General features: G+C 55.5%; 1 protein-coding gene, 1 long non-coding RNA gene and 1 other non-coding gene across 4 annotated transcripts; 1 reads left to right on the top strand and 2 right to left on the bottom strand.

Annotated features, from left to right (window-relative positions):
- Positions 1–1,086: 1,086 nt before the first annotated feature.
- Positions 1,087–1,159, bottom strand: TRNAT-UGU (transfer RNA threonine (anticodon UGU)). The gene has a single exon. It is a non-coding gene; the product is annotated as a tRNA-Thr (tRNA).
- A 2,170-nt stretch (positions 1,160–3,329) lies between these two features.
- LOC105483962 (tripartite motif containing 7) lies at positions 3,330–14,702 on the bottom strand. Its single transcript, XM_011745050.2, has 7 exons — positions 13,929–14,702; positions 12,887–12,982; positions 9,463–9,693; positions 8,702–8,724; positions 8,298–8,413; positions 7,908–7,943; positions 3,330–5,068 (listed from the first exon to the last, which is right to left on the bottom strand). Exons 1-7 carry the CDS (start codon positions 14,448–14,450, stop codon positions 4,557–4,559), a joined length of 1,536 nt encoding a protein of 511 aa, XP_011743352.1. The 5' UTR covers positions 14,451–14,702; the 3' UTR covers positions 3,330–4,556.
- LOC139363676 (uncharacterized) lies at positions 4,805–12,162 on the top strand. 2 transcript variants are annotated; one of them, XR_011624388.1, is made up of 4 exons: positions 4,926–5,058; positions 6,018–6,208; positions 8,987–9,201; positions 9,913–12,162. It is a non-coding gene; the product is annotated as an uncharacterized lncRNA (long non-coding RNA). The 2 variants fall into 2 exon arrangements; XR_011624389.1 differs by lacking the exon at positions 9,913–12,162 and having other exon boundaries at positions 4,805–4,943; positions 8,987–9,485.
- Positions 14,703–14,839: the final 137 nt, after the last annotated feature.

The following is a 14,839-nucleotide window of genomic DNA, read 5'->3' as shown; positions in this document are numbered from 1 at the left end:
GAGCCGGCGTGGGTGAGAGAGGAAGCGCGCACCTGCTGGCCGGAGCCGCAGACCCCGCTCGCTCCTCCACGCCTCCCAGTCAAGGGTCTCTACCCAGGTGGCCGCGAGCGATTTTCTCTTCTCTGGTGCACCGGGCCGGGGTTCCGTTTTCGAACCCTGAAGTGGTCCCCGTATAAGCCGCGGCCCCACGTGGGACGGGGGCTCGCTCAGGGCTTTTTGAGGTCCCACTCCGGCTGGAGAGAGGGCGCCTGCGACAGGGGAGTGTGCGGCGGGACCCAGCCCCGCCTCCGCCGGTGCCCAGGCCTCCAAAGCGCGCGGTGCCGGGAAGACGCAGGCAGGAGCCGTCCCGAGACCCCCGGGGGCCCGTCCTGCACCTGGGCTGCGGCCCCACTGTTCACTGAGAACATGGGCTCACTTTCTACACTTCCGGTAACAGCAGGAATAAATCAGAAGGCCAGCATACCTTAGTTATATATTTCGTTTAAAATAAACTAATTTTGTTTAAGGCTGAAAGCGAATGTGACAGGTAGAGCCGTTAGTCCCGGGCCATGAATGTGGCCGTCTGCGCTTTTCTGTGTTAACTCCACAGGAAGAAGTCAGAGGTTGCAGCATGGAGGCGGCGGGGACCCGAGGGCGCGCAGCCGCCAAGCGCAGAGCAGCAGACCAGAGCCTCAGCGCGCGCGTGGGGGAACGCCGCAAACAAACGCCGGGCGGGAAGGGGCGCGGTAGTGCCATCGTCTCCCCCGGTACAGAGGGAAGGAGACGCGAGGGCGAGTCCCTAGCAGGAGTGGGAAGACGTGAGGGGAGCGGAAAGACGCTCCGGAGAGCGCGCGCAGACGGAAGTGAGCGGGGTCGTGGGCAGAGGGCGCGCAGGGCCCGGGGAACCCGTGATGGAAAAGGAAGCCCGCAGTGGGTCTGACTCTTCAAGAGATAAGGAAATGGTAGGCAAGTAGCCTTGCGCGGCGAGTATCTTAGAGGCAAAGAGAAAGTGACTCTGCCAGGGTCTGGCTTCTCAGGAAGGCGGAAGTAGACTTGTATATCTTCCACATTTTTTTTAGGAAAAAATGGGGGGGAAAAAACACGAACAGGCCCCAGCGAGATTTGAACTCGCGACCCCTGGTTTACAAGACCAGTGCTCTAACCCCTGAGCTATGGAGCCAACTGCGAGCTTCCCTTTCGCACACAAATAGTTGACGCTGCCGCCGGCGCCACGCAGCCGCAGTCCGCTTAATCCCCGGCCGAGTTCGGTGGCGGCTGACTCCAAGCTCCTCCCCCGGCCGCAGCCATCTTGCCCATGTGTCCGTGGCGCGAAACGGCCGTTAGTCCCTGGAGAGAGCTCCGCGGAGACTGTTCCGGCGTTGGGCGCGCGCGCTGGCGGGAGCTGTCAGGGCGGGGCGGTACCGCCGAGCTCGGAGCTGTGAGGAGCGCCCCGGGTCTTGGGCGGGGCTGGGGGGCGGGGAGAGGCGTGCGCAGGATTGGGGAGCACGTTTTGCGTCTCGCTGTGCGTGAGGAAGCGGGGCTCCAGGTCAAGGCTATGGAAAGGTCAGGGAATGGTGTCAGTGCGCCCGTCCTGCAGGGAGTCCAGGTCCGAGAGGTTAGGGCGGGACCTGGGGCGAGCTGGGTGGTGGGGGAGTGGTGGGGGCAACAGGAGGTGGAGGCCGACGGGAGGGGCGGGGAATCTGGACGGCCAGGTGTTTGGAGGCGCTGGGGTCGGAAGGGTCCAGGCGAGGTTGGGGGTGGGTGCTAGCCCCTGTCTCATATTTGGATGAATTAGGAAAATGCAGCTTTTAGGGCACACCCTGACATGTTCTGTCAGGGCCCTTAAAGGGCGCATGGGGCGGAGGAGAGGGGAGAAGGATGAGGGCCCAGCCTGGCAAAGGACGGAAAGTGGTGGGTGTCGGAGGTGGACCTTGGTCTGGTGGCCTACCCTGCCCTGTGCTCCCTGCAAGGCCGGGTGACTTGGGTCACTGGGCGGCCAGGCCAGAGGCAGGCCCCTAGGTGCCCCCCAGTCTGGATGCTGAGGGTCCCTGTGAAGGTCTGGCAACAGAGGCCTGGGCTTGTGGCTCAGCAGCTAGGACTGATGGGTGAGTAAGAAGGGCCCAAGTTAGGCCAGTTGTTCTCACAGACCCAGAGGTCTCTATAGAGTTTATGATGCCCTGAGTCTAGGAGAGGGAAATGCACACACGCGCCCTGGAGGACACCAGCATCCTGACATCCAAGTTACTGCACTGCCCTGGTTACCAAGAAAGAACATCTCTTCCCTTCTATAGGCAATTGGTACAGTCAGTAACTGTTGTTACGTTTCTTCAGATATATAGATACGTATGTAGTTACTCTGCAAACGCACACTCTGAGAGACACACGATTGCACTCATGGACACAGAAACGGAAAATAAACATGTGGACAACTACTTCCAGTCCCCAGACCTGACCCTCCTGCGACGCCTCCCCCCAGACATTGTACTTTCTGGGACCTGTAATGTGTGTTGTGATGCCCAGCACATTTGTTGGATGGTACAAAGGGAATTATGATACTTAATCAAAAAGCCACACAAGCCAGATAACATTACGGCTCAACGGTAATAATAGGTGATTGAGTTAGGAGATTAATGTTAGAGATTGGTTTTCCTTGTGGAAATCAGTGGTATTCAAATGCCTGAATTGGCTACCAGGTTTTAGAGTTGCTCTCCATGTATGAGCAGAACCTAGAATTCACTCTCTGGAATGTTCTGTGGGCAGGACTTTGCAACGACCCTGTCCTCAGCCTGGAGGATATAGTATTCTGATTGTCTGGTGCTGTGTCAACTGGGCCTGCCTCGGATTGTGTCGTGCCTGCCCCATGAGAACCTTATATGCAAAGTGGGCTTGAAGCATCTCAGAGACAGCACTGAAGCCCATGTCACAGGGCTATTCAGCTATCATCGCCCCTGCTTGCCAACACCTCTGTCTACATAAGCTGTGCGGGACAGAATTAGGTCCGAGTCTGGTATTCTGTTCATCCAACCTGGTAGCCAGGTAGCGAGGGAAGAAGCCTGTGGCCCTTGTCTAAATACGAGGGGATTAATATTTAACAACAAATCAACAATAGGGTATGATCAAACTGACTTGGGTCTCTGCAACACCTGAACCTTATGCACATGCTCATAAGTGCCCTCTCCAAAATACACACACACACACACACACCCCACCCAGGAAAGGTGAGATACAAATGCACCCTCCTTCCGTATATAAACACGCATGCTCATTCACTCTGGCAGAAACCCTGGCTCACACTTACGCTCCTGTGCTCGGATCCAGGGAGTAGAAAATGAGCCAAGCCAACTATAAAGACAGCTCACAGTCTTCATTTTCATCCCCTCACTCCCTTCCCAGGGCAGTGCTGAGCAGGGAGCAACCCACTGCCACCCTTCCAGAAGCCCAGCTATCCAGAAGCTGGAGAACAAGTAGACAAGGGGCTGAGGCTGGCCAGAGGAATGCCCTTCAGGGCATGGGCTGAGAAGGCCTTGGCACCAGGGTGCTCTGCAGTTGGCATTTTCCCCAGTCTGTCAGGATCATGTTTGTGCTCTGTGCGTTTAAAGCTGGCTGCATCTTTAAAATTGTAAGTGCCAACTTGTGTTTTATGTTTCAAAGTTCCAGAAGCAAAAACAAAACAAAAAAAGTTTGGGTACAGCGGCTCACACCTGTAATCCCAGCCCTTAGGGAGATGGAGACTAGAGGATCACTTGAGGCCAGGAGTTCAAGACCAGCCTGGGCAACATAGCAAGACCCAATCTCTTAAAAAAAAAATTAAAAAGAATAAAGTTCCAGAAGCTTTGCTGTCCTTATCCAAGCAGAGTTTGTACTTTGGCACTGGAAAGTGGGGGAGTCAGGTGTTTGTGGGAGCACATTTGGGTTGTTGCTTTGGTCAGGAAGCACCCATCACTCTGTATCCTCTGGCTAAGGAGTGCTGGAGAGCTGTGATGCCCATTGTCCCGGGCTTCTCCCTCAAAGACGGGCCAAGGGTCTCCTTCCAGGTTTGGCCGGGACTGTCCTCTGAGCTGGGAGCACAGGGCTCCTCCCTGAGTAGCTGACCTGTCAGGCCAGCTGGATCCAGAGGTCCCACAACCTCTCAAGGCAGCGCTGGAAGCTGTCCAGAAGGCAGCAGCCATGATAAGGAACCTGGTTGAGGTGGGCCCAGACCTGTCCCCTGGCAACAGAGAACAGCAGGACTGGATTTGACATTGTTTTAGGGAGCCAGAGCCCTTCCCAGTCAGGGCAGAAGCCCCGTGGAGAGCTGGGCTCCTGACCTCACCAGCCTCCACCTCCTGAAGGCTCTGGCCAAATCCACGTGTGACCTCAGGAGGGGAACACCCCCAGGAGGCCAAGGCCCCTGTCCCTGCTCAGTTGGCCACAGCCTCACTCTCCTGCCTCGGGCTTGTGTCTATAGCAGCCTCTCTTGGGCAGCCAGGGTCAGTCAGGAGCACGGAGGGCAGACCCAAGACGGACTAGGCAGCTCTGGGGAGGTGACATCCCTTCCCACCGGCAGCCCAGAGACAGGAGCTCCCCAGCTGTGTCCCTCAAGGCCAGATTCGCAAGTAGGTGCCAGTGGAGCAAACAGAGAAAAGCGGGAACACGCGCTCCTGGAAGTTGACGCGGAAGGTGTAGAGGTGGCGCATGTCCTCCACCGCGTAGAAGGACACGGCTCCCACCTCGAGGTCCAGGGCCACCCGCACGCGCGACAGGTGCCCGCAGCTGAGGGGCGAACGCTCGGGGCTGGTCACGGCCCAGTACTGGCCGCCGTTGAGCTGCAGGGCCCAGACGCCCTCCTCGGGGGTGAAGGGCGTCAGGCCCTTTCGGCGCACGCTCTCGCGGGCCACGCCAAAGGCCCAGCCGTCCTTAGAGCCCACCTCCACCTCCCAGTGATGCCGGCCCGAGGAGAAGCCGCAGGACGCCAGGACGCGGGTGTTGGTGTCGAAGCGGCGGGGGTGGTTGGGCAGCTCCTGGGCCCGCTCGCCGAGGCGCACGCTCTTAAGATCCAGAGAGAGGATGAGGCGCGGGTTGGCTGTGTCGGGATCCAGTGTGAGCTCCACTGTAGACAGAGACAGGGAGAAATGTCCCCACGCAGGCAGGCCCCTGGCATACTCTTTGCAGGGCCGCGCCCGACCTTGCTTTGCAACCTGCCTGACTTTCCCTCTGGAATCCATCCAGCACCCAGCGCCAAGGCCCAACCAACCCCCATGCTCTGCATCCCAGATATTTTGCTTCCCCCCTCCCCGACCACTCAACAAATACTTACTGAAATCAAACAAATGCAATAGGTGGGCCTGATCTGAACCCCAATTCAAACAGATGGGGATATTTGAATGCTAGATATTGGAAAGATTCATTAATCTGTCCAGGTGTGATGACTGCTTTGTGGTTATGTTTTACAAAGTCTGTTTCTTTAGAGATAATACACTGAGGTATTTATGTCGATAATATGTTGACTCTGATGCTTTAAAATAATACAGTAGGCCGGGTGCGGTGGCTCACGCCTGTAATCCCAACACTTTGGGAGGCCAAGGCAGACAGATCACCAGTTCAGGAAATCGAGACCATCCTGGCTAACACCGTGAAACCCCGTGTCTACTAAAAATACAAAAAAAAAAAAAAAAAAATAGCCAGGCGTAGTGGTGGGTGCCTGTAGTTCCAGCTACTCGGGAGGCTGAGGCAGGAGAATGGCCTGGGCCCGGGAGGCAGAGCTTGCAGTGAGCCAGATCTCGCCACTGCACTCCAGCCTGGGCAACAGAGCAAGACTCCGTCTCAAAATATAAATAAATAAATAAATAAATAAATAAATAAATAAAATAATACGGTAGGGCTGGGTGCCTTGACTCACGCTTGTAATCCCAGCATTTTGGGAGGCCGAGGCCGATGGATCACATGAGGTCAGGAGTTTGGGACCAGCTTGGCCAACATGGCAGAAAACTTGTTTTGTATTTTCTCTACTAAAAATACAAAAATTTGCCCAGTGTGGTGTCCTGTGCCTGTAATTCCAGCTGTTTGGAAGGCTGAAGCATGAGAATCGCTTGAACCCAGGAGGCAGAGGTTGCAGTGGGCAGCGATCAGGCCACTGTACTCCAGGATCTCACTCCAGAGCAAGACCCTGTCTCAGAAAATGAAATAATCCCATAAGAAGTGGATAGCAGTGTCTATGAAAACTGTGGCCACTAATTGACCACTGCTGAAGGTGAGAGATGGGTATGTCACCTTCTTTACACTCTTCTCTCTACTTTTGAGTATGTTAGAAATTTTTCTTTTTTTTTTTTTTTTTTTTGAGACGGAGTCTCACTCTGTTGCCCAGGCTGGAGTGCAGTGGCGCGATCTCGGCTCACTGCAAGCTCCGCCTCCTGGGTTCATGCCATTCTCCTGCCTCAGCCTCCTGAGTAGCTGGGACTACAGGCGCCCGCCACCTCGCCCGGCTAGTTTTTTGTATTTTTTTAGTAGAGACGGGGTTTCACCGTGTTAGCCAGGATGGTCTCCATCTCCTGACCTCGTGATCCGCCCGTCTCGGCCTCCCAAAGTGCTGGGATTACAGGCTTGAGCCACCGCGCCCGGCCTAGAAATTTTTCATAATAGAAAGTTAAGGCCAGGTATAGAGGCCCATGCTTGTAATCCTGGCACTTTGGGAAGCAGAGGTGGGAAGATAGCTTGAGCCCAGGTGTTGGAGACCAGCCTGGGCAATACAGTGAGATACCCGTCTCCACAAATCACAGAACATTTAGCCAGGCATGGTGGTGTGCTCCTGTAGTCCCTGCTACTCGAGGACGCTGAGGACAGAGGATCGCTTGAGCTTGGCCGGTCGAGGCTGCAGTTCCACTGCACTCCACCCTGGGCAACAAAGCGATACCTTGTCTCCAAAAATAAAAACTTAAAATATGTACGTTTACTGTGAGCACTGCTACGTTCCAGGCCCTGGGGATACCACAGAGTATCAGATAGTCTTGCCTGCCTGCAGCTTCCTTCCCACAGCGGGGGGATTAAGGATAGATTATAAACACAGAAGACGAGAGGAACCAGAAGAGCAGGCTGTAACTTCAACCAGAGTGGCCAGGGAAGACCCTCACTGCAAAGGGGCATTGAGCAGACAGATATAAAGGAGGCAAAGAAGTGGGCCACGCGACTGGCTGGGGAAAGCATGTTCCAGGTAGGGGGCTGGGGTGGGGGAGCCTGGCAATGCAAAGTTACTGGGATGGGTGTGTGCTTGGTACACTGAAGGAACAGCAAAGAGGATGTGTAGCTGCATGGAGTAGAAGGGGTGTGAGTGAGGCCAGATCCCTTGGGCCCTTGAGACCACCATGAGGACTCTGACCTTTAACAGGTCAGAGGGGCTGTGGCAGGGCTCTGAGCAGAGGAAGGTCTGGTCTCATTCACCTGGGTTTAGGTGGCACCCAGGCACACTCTGATTTAGCTCGGACATCAGCATCAGGAATATGTGCCCTCCCCTCCCCTCCCTCCCCTGGGTGTTGGATCCCACACACTCTAGAGCTCTGCAAGAGTAAAAACAATATTCCTTCCAGTCTTTAGCTTCCCCTTGCTTTCCTGGTCCCCTGTATGCACCCCATCCCCAGGAGAGGTTTCCGTCCGTCTTGGAGTGGGGACTGGGGAGAGGTTCACCCAGGTGGCCGAGAAGCCTTTCCCAGTCTGAGTATCTCCAGGTACAGGGCATTCCTGCTCCTAACCGACCTGCAGCGTTTGGGCCAACAGGCCCCACTGCCATCTGAGGGTGTGGGAGCTCCCAGGATGGGGAGGGGGTGGCATGAGGGAGGGGACAGAGGAACAGGGTTGCTGAGGTGGGTGGGTGGAAGGCACCAACCATATGCAAAACCCTGAGATGGTCACCAGCAGGGAGTAGGTTCTCCATGTGGCCATCACAGCACCATCCCTACCTTTCTCCTCTTTCTCCAGCTCTCCCCGAAGGTCCTCTGAGGAGGAGAAACAAAGCAAGGCATGCATGAGCGATATGGGAGATTACATGGCAAGGTCACCAGCTCTTTATAGCCCAGCTGACTCATTCATTCCCCAGAGACTCCTAAGGCCAAGCATGGGGAGCCGGGGGCAGGGGGCCCATACCCAAGCATTCTAGTTCTACCTGAGTGGCTCTGAGCTCAGCTCCCCTGCATATCCCTCTTCCTACCCCCAGTCCCCCAGCAGGACCCCTCTACCCCATCTGTCCCCATGAGAAGCTGCATGCCCTGCAGGGACCTGACTAGATTTGCCACCACAGCCTCTACACCAATCTGGCCATGGCACAGCCAGCTCAGCGCCCAGGCCCCTACCTTTGAACTTCTTCAGCATCCCTTTTAAGACAAAGGTCTTGAGAGAAACATTCCAGACTTTATTCTTCATCTCAGAAGAGACTGTGGTTGGCTTGGGGCCAGGCACATTGCTACACCTGCAGGACAAGGGCTCTGAGAAGGGCCTGTCTGCACAGTTTTACTCCCACAGGCTGTGACAATTAGGATGGCGAGGTCGTCTTGGCAGAAAGAGGTAGAAAAGGGAGAGCCGGACCTCGTGCAGGAAAACCCATGGCCAGGCAGGTGGGCATTCGTCTCAGAAGGTCCCCGGCAAGCAAATCGGGGGATCAGGAGGTGAGAGGCCAGGGGACAGGAAATAAAGAGAAGGCTCAGTGAAAAGAGAAGAGGCAACTTAGAGAGGCTCCAGGAGCTGTGAGGTCACTCACCTGCTCAGCGTGCTTTTGAATTCCTGGAAGGAAAGATAGAGGAAACCAAATCAGCATCAGGTAACCTCCATTCACCTCTGAGGAACAAAGCTTGCCCCTTGCTGTGCCTCCAAGATGTAAGTGGTAAGCAGGTGTGCCATGCCTCACTGCCTGCATGGACTTAGGTGACAGCAACTTGCAGTGGCTGCTGGCTGCAGGGCGTCTCATCCACGTGGTGGACCTCTCACACTTTGCCACAGCTCTTCAAATGCTTTCTTTCTATCTTTGCTGCTTTCTTTATTACAGAATCATCACTGGAGCTATCCCATGGGACCCAGTGCTGCCTGTGTCCTGGAAACCACCTGAGGGAGGTCACAGCCCTTATGCACCTCCTGCTCACTCAGCCCAGTAGTGACTGTTATTAACCCATCTGTGGATTGTGAAGTTTATCTAGTGGTTTATAACTTTTTTTTTTTAGTGAAATAGAATAGAAAACATCAAAGTGCATACGTGTAGCAAAGGTGAGTATTATCTTCTGAGACTTTTGTCTCAAGCATGCGATTCTGAAATACGATATATATTATTGTGGCTCATAGTCAAGAAAGTGTTAATCACATCCCTCTAGACCTCCAACCCCAGGAAAATCAGGGCACTTCCCTCCAGTCCCCTTCAGCTCCAGATCGTGTGATTCTCCTGAACCCCCAGGACTGATACTGTCCTCTAGCTGCCGGTCCTGATGCTTTCGGACAAATGACTTGAGCCTCTGGGTAAGCCAGACTTACCTGGAGAAAGTCAAGGTCAGGCTTTTGAGCTGTCTCCTGGATCTGGCTGCTGAGCTTGGACAGCTGGGTGATCTCAGCACCGAGCTGGGCCAGGTTCTCATTCTGCTTCTGTGCCACCTCCCGGGACAGTTCCTCCAGGCGGCTTAGCAGCCGGCCCTCCTGCTCCACTAGGAAGGCCCTCAGCGCCTGGAACTCTGCCCCCACCTTCTCCTGCTCCGCTGCCATCTGCTTCTGTCCCAGGAGGAGAATTGGAGAGGTAGGGGACTTGAGCATGGAGACATAACATTTGGCCAGTGGCCTGAGTCATCCCATAGGGCAAGGCTTCATCCCTGTCACTGCTGGGGGATCAGAGACACACCCACCTATGCAGGCAGTGCATGCTCTATTTTCAATGTCCCAGCTCCGAACAAGCTGTAGTCTCAACACATGCTCTTTTCTCCCTTGCCACAGATGTGCCCACGCGTGTCTGTGGACCTGTGCTCCACCCCCTAAGCCAAGGCAGCATCATACTCCCCCTAGAACTACACCAAGTGGCAGTTTCCTCACTTGAAAAGTAGAAGGGATAAATTAGTGCCTCCTGGGGCAACCATAGAATTAAACTGAGATTGCCTTTTCCTCCTTAAGCACGTTAATTTCATCACCCTCAAACTTTTACTCTTCACTTTGTTTTTAAAGGCCATCTTCCCTGTTTAGCAGTTATAATGGTAACACATGCTCCAAATACAAAACTTGGGAGATGTAGGAAAGTAGAAAGAAGGAAGAAAAGTCCGATGCCAGTGACCAGAGGTAGCAGCTCACCCCCAAGGAACTAAGTGAGAATATGCTGTGTGCAAGCTTGATATTCTATTCTTTCCGTTAACAGCATACACGAGATTTTTTACTCGAGTTTTCAGATGCAGACTCATGCCCTGATCTCTTGATTTTTTGTGGGAACACACGTGTGGTACTCAGTGTGTCCCACCAGGAAGTTTCTCTTCCTTAAAACTCCTGGGCGGAGGAAGGAAGTCCCGGGAAGCTGGGAGACCTGGGTTCAGGTGTCGCACAATGCCCCCACCTTTCCTTCAGCTTCCAGGCAGGCTGCAGTAGCCCGGAGAGCCTTATAGGTATTAACTCCCTCAACCCTGACGGCAGCCCAGTGAGGTGGGTGCACTTCCCCCCAAGTCTTTCAGGTGAGGAGACAAAGGCAGACACATTACCAGGAAGTGGTAAGCCAGGCTTCTAGGCCAGGGAGCCAGAACGCAGAGTCTGAGCTTCTGGCAGCTACATCATATTGCCTCACAAGGAAATAACATAAGTGAAACAGTATTTGCCAAAACACTCTACACCAGGGTTTCCCAACCTTAACGCAGGTGACATTCTGGGCCAGATACTCCTTGGTTGTGGGGGGGCTGTCCTGTGCCTGGTAGGATGTTTAGCAGCCCCTCTGGCCTCTACCACTAAATGCCAATAGCATCCGTATCCCATTGTTGACAACCAGAAATATAGTATCTCCAGACTTTGCCAGATGTCCCCTGGGGTAGGAGTATTTTCAAATAAGAGTATTCCTTCTCCCTTTTATGTTGCAGCAATAGTTGGACTCTACCTCTGATGTTTCATTAAGCAGGGTATTTAAATGATACGAGCATCGTAAATCACAGAAGTATTTTCTCACTGTAAAGAAGAGGTGGAGCTCACACCTGTAATCTCAGCACTTTGGGAGGCTGAGGGGGGCGAAGTTAGGGGAGGAGGTTGCTTGAGCCCACGAGTTCCAGACCAGCCTGGGCAACATAGGAGACTACCCCCAACCCCAGCTCTACAAAAAATAAATTAAAAATTAGCCAGGTGGAGTGGTGCACACCTGTAGTCCCAGCTACTCAGGAGGCTGAAGTGGGGGGGTCGCTTGAACTACTCCAGCCTTAGTGACAAAGCGAGACTCTGTGTAAAAGCAAAACAAAACAACAACAAAAATGAATGTGGGGGTGATGGATGGATGTTGGGAGCGGACAGAGGTGGAAGGTGTTAAGCAAGGCCTGGGGACTCCGGTCAGAGACCATGAAGCTGCCACCGGTGCCTGGGAAGGCCCTCTGGTTCCTGGATGTCAACCAGTGGCGGAAGAGCTGCGCTGGAAGTTGTTTCTCCAGCGGAGGAGGGATGAAGGTCTGGAGGGTGAGCTCCTCATCATGGAGGGAAGTGAGTGAGTGGGTGGGAAGGTCTGGGATGCACGCTGGATGCAGGCACCACAGATATAGTTGAGGGTCTGGAAAGGACCCTAGGGTGTCTGAACTCCAGGCTCCTCCTCCACCCCTCCTGACATTGAGGATGGGAGGGTCCTCTAGTTCACCTTCCTCCAATTCCCTGCTTTGACAGGCCCTAGTAGATCCTTTCATTCTTTTTTTTTTTTTTTTTTTTTTGATGGATTTTCACTCTTGTTGCCCAGGCTGGAGTGCAGTGGCGTGATCTTGGCTCACTGCAACCTCTACCTCCCAGGTTCAAGCTATTCTTCTGCCTCACCCTCCCGAGTAGCTGGGATTACAGGCAATGCGCCACCACACCCGGCTAATTTTGTATTTTTAGTGGCGATGGGGGTTTCTCCATGTTGGTCAGGCTGGTCTGGAACTCCCAACCTCAGGTGATCTGCCCGCCTGGGCCTCCCAAAGTGCTGGGATTACAGGCGGTGAGCCGTGGCACTCAGCCAATCCTTTCCTTCTTTCAACACTTATTTACTGAGCTAGGAACTGAATTTGCAAGGTAGAAAATGACCGATGGTGATTCATGTTTGCTTATCTTAACCAAAATTAGTCCCCATTTCACTTTCCTGTTCTACTCTAAGGAAGATAAAATATCATTCCAACTTGGGGTAGAGGCAGATGCCAGTATGCAAGACCCTGGGCTGTGCAGCAGGGGCTACTGTCAACTCAAGACCCCAAACTGCCTCACTGTGCCGGAGCCACGAAGCAGCTGACACCCTCCAGCCCCTTCTCCCTTAGCCTCAATTTCAAATAAAAAAACTCAGAAAATGAAAATTTTTTCACTCCTCTTTTGTTGATAAAACATCCCATGAGGCTCTTTATCGTATTAAGAGTCCCATTTATTGAATATTCATGTTTCTCTGCAGAAATATTAATGTGTTCAATTACAAGATGCTTCCACAGGCCCTAACTGGTATGTTATGTAATATCAGAGTGACTGTATGTCCTGATTTGCTGGGACAGTTCCAGTTTAAGCCAGTTGTTTTGCAATAATTATTTTAGCACACCTTTTCACTTTAAAAAGCTCTGCTTTGTACAGTAATTATATGGTCACCCTATGTAACATGCACTCTTTTATTTTTCTGAAATCTATTCTGCGGTTCCATAGCACACACTCCAACACCACACACACTGAGCCCTGGTGCTGCGTAGGCCTCTATAATCTCCCACGGGGTGCCGGGGGGTGCCTGGCTCACCAGGAGCTCCTTGCTCTCCTTCTCTTCCGTGGACCGGGACACCTCATAGTCCTCCAGTTCCTTCTTCAAGACCCTCAGCCTGGACTCCAAGAGCTCCTGTAGGTGAAGGGAAACAATGTGAGGTGGGGGGGAGGGGATTCTGGAAACCCCCACCTCTGCCTCCTGGAGCCAGCCAGGAGAAAGGGAAGGCCCTGCTCACTGAGGGGGAGGCCGGGTAGAAGTCTGTCTACAGGTTGCAGGTTACACTGCGAGGGGACTCTGAAGGTCTCGGGATCTTGCGTCCCCAAAAGCATCTGCTGGACCAGCCAGACTGAAACACAAGCCTCCAGCAGCCCTACCCCTAGTCGTCTCCTCTGCTCTCCGCCCCACCATCAGGAAGCCCTGTGGGTGGGAGAGTTGGAGCAGGATAGGTGAGCAAGGAGAGACTGGTGACTGCCGCCCGAGCCTCCCCGCCCCGCCCTCACCCCTGCACACACCCTCGCTGAGGCTCAGCGAGAAAATAGCAAAGAAAGGGCGCTCAGAATCGACAGCCTTGGCACAGTCAGACGGCTCTCGGTGCTGCTTAACCCAGGAGCCCCCTCCCTGGACCTCTTGGCGAGGTCCTCCCACTCAGTTCCACGAGGTGGGGACTTTGAGCAGAGCCCGCTTCAGGGAAAGAGATAAGAGTGGGGGCAGCGGCTGCCTGGCTGTGCCGGAGACGTCCCGCGGGCGCAGAGCTGCGGAGACGCAGACCAGGCTAGAGGCTCTGAACAGACAGGAAAAACATCGCCAAGTCCGAGGGGGACGTCGCGCAGGCAGCCCAGTGTCTGGCCCAGAGGGAAACGCAGTGGGGGTGGGGTGGGGGTATTGGTGATGTTCGGGGTGACAGAGAACCGCGCTCAGCCGGGGGACCCGTGCTGGGCTTCCTGGAATAGGAGAAAGAAGGGAGGGCTCACCCGGGCCTCCTGATCGACAGTCCGTTCTCTGCACCGCGTGCGCGGGAGCGCGGGACCAGGGCAGGGGGTCCCGGGGACCCACAGGGGTGGGTGCGGGCTGCGCTCACCTTGGCGTCCTGCACCGCCTCGTCCAGCGGCAGCACGGCGTGCTCGCGGTGCTCGCGGGCGCGGTCGCACACCACGCAGATGGCGCGTCCGTCGTCCTGGCAGTAGAGCTTGAATGGTTCGCCATGCTGACCGCACCGGGCAGCCGCTGCCCCGGCCGAGGGCGCCTGGGACCCGTGCTCTCCCGGGGCGGCCGCGGGCAGGCTGAAGCGCCGAAGGAGCGTGGCCACGGCGGCCAGCTGCCGGTTGGGCCGCAGCTGACTGGGGCGCGCGGGCTCGCGGCACTGCGGGCAGGGCAGTGGGAAGGGCGGCGCGCGGGTCACCGCCCCAACAATCCCCGCGCCCGGGCGCTCCCAGCAGCGCCCTATGCAGGCGCGGCAGAAGCTGTGGCCGCACTCGACGGACACCGGCTCACGAAAAAGCTCTAGGCAGATGGAGCACGTCGCCTCGCCCTGCAGCTCTGCCGCCAGCGCTAGAGCCTCGGCCCCGGTGCCGGGGCCGGTCCGCGGCCCCACAGCCGCCATGCGCGCTCTCCGCGCTCTCAGATCTGGTAGCGCCTGGGCGGCCGCTGGACCTCACAGGACGCGGGTCGGAGCCCGACGTCCGAGCTGGCCGCCGAGTGCCCACTGGGAGAGGAAGGGCGGGGCTGCCACTGGGCAGGCAGAGACTTGAGCCCAGGGCGCGCCCGGCTGGGAGCCGGGAGGGGAGGCGCACGTTGACTACGGGCCCGAAGACACTGGGCCATTCAAGCGCGGGACAGCGCCCCGCGCCCCGGACCTGCGCTCCACCAGCCCCCGCCTTGGCCAGCGGCCTCTCCCCGTCGCCCCAGTCGCTCAGCCTCTCCAGGCCGCCCCAGCCTGACCCAGTCAGCCGCGGGAAACGGGCCGCGACAGGTGGGCGCACAAACCCTGCC

This window comes from Macaca nemestrina, chromosome 6 (genome assembly GCF_043159975.1).
Source record: "Macaca nemestrina isolate mMacNem1 chromosome 6, mMacNem.hap1, whole genome shotgun sequence".
Classification (NCBI taxonomy): domain Eukaryota; kingdom Metazoa; phylum Chordata; class Mammalia; order Primates; family Cercopithecidae; genus Macaca; species Macaca nemestrina.
This window is presented reverse-complemented; position numbering and strand designations above follow the sequence as displayed.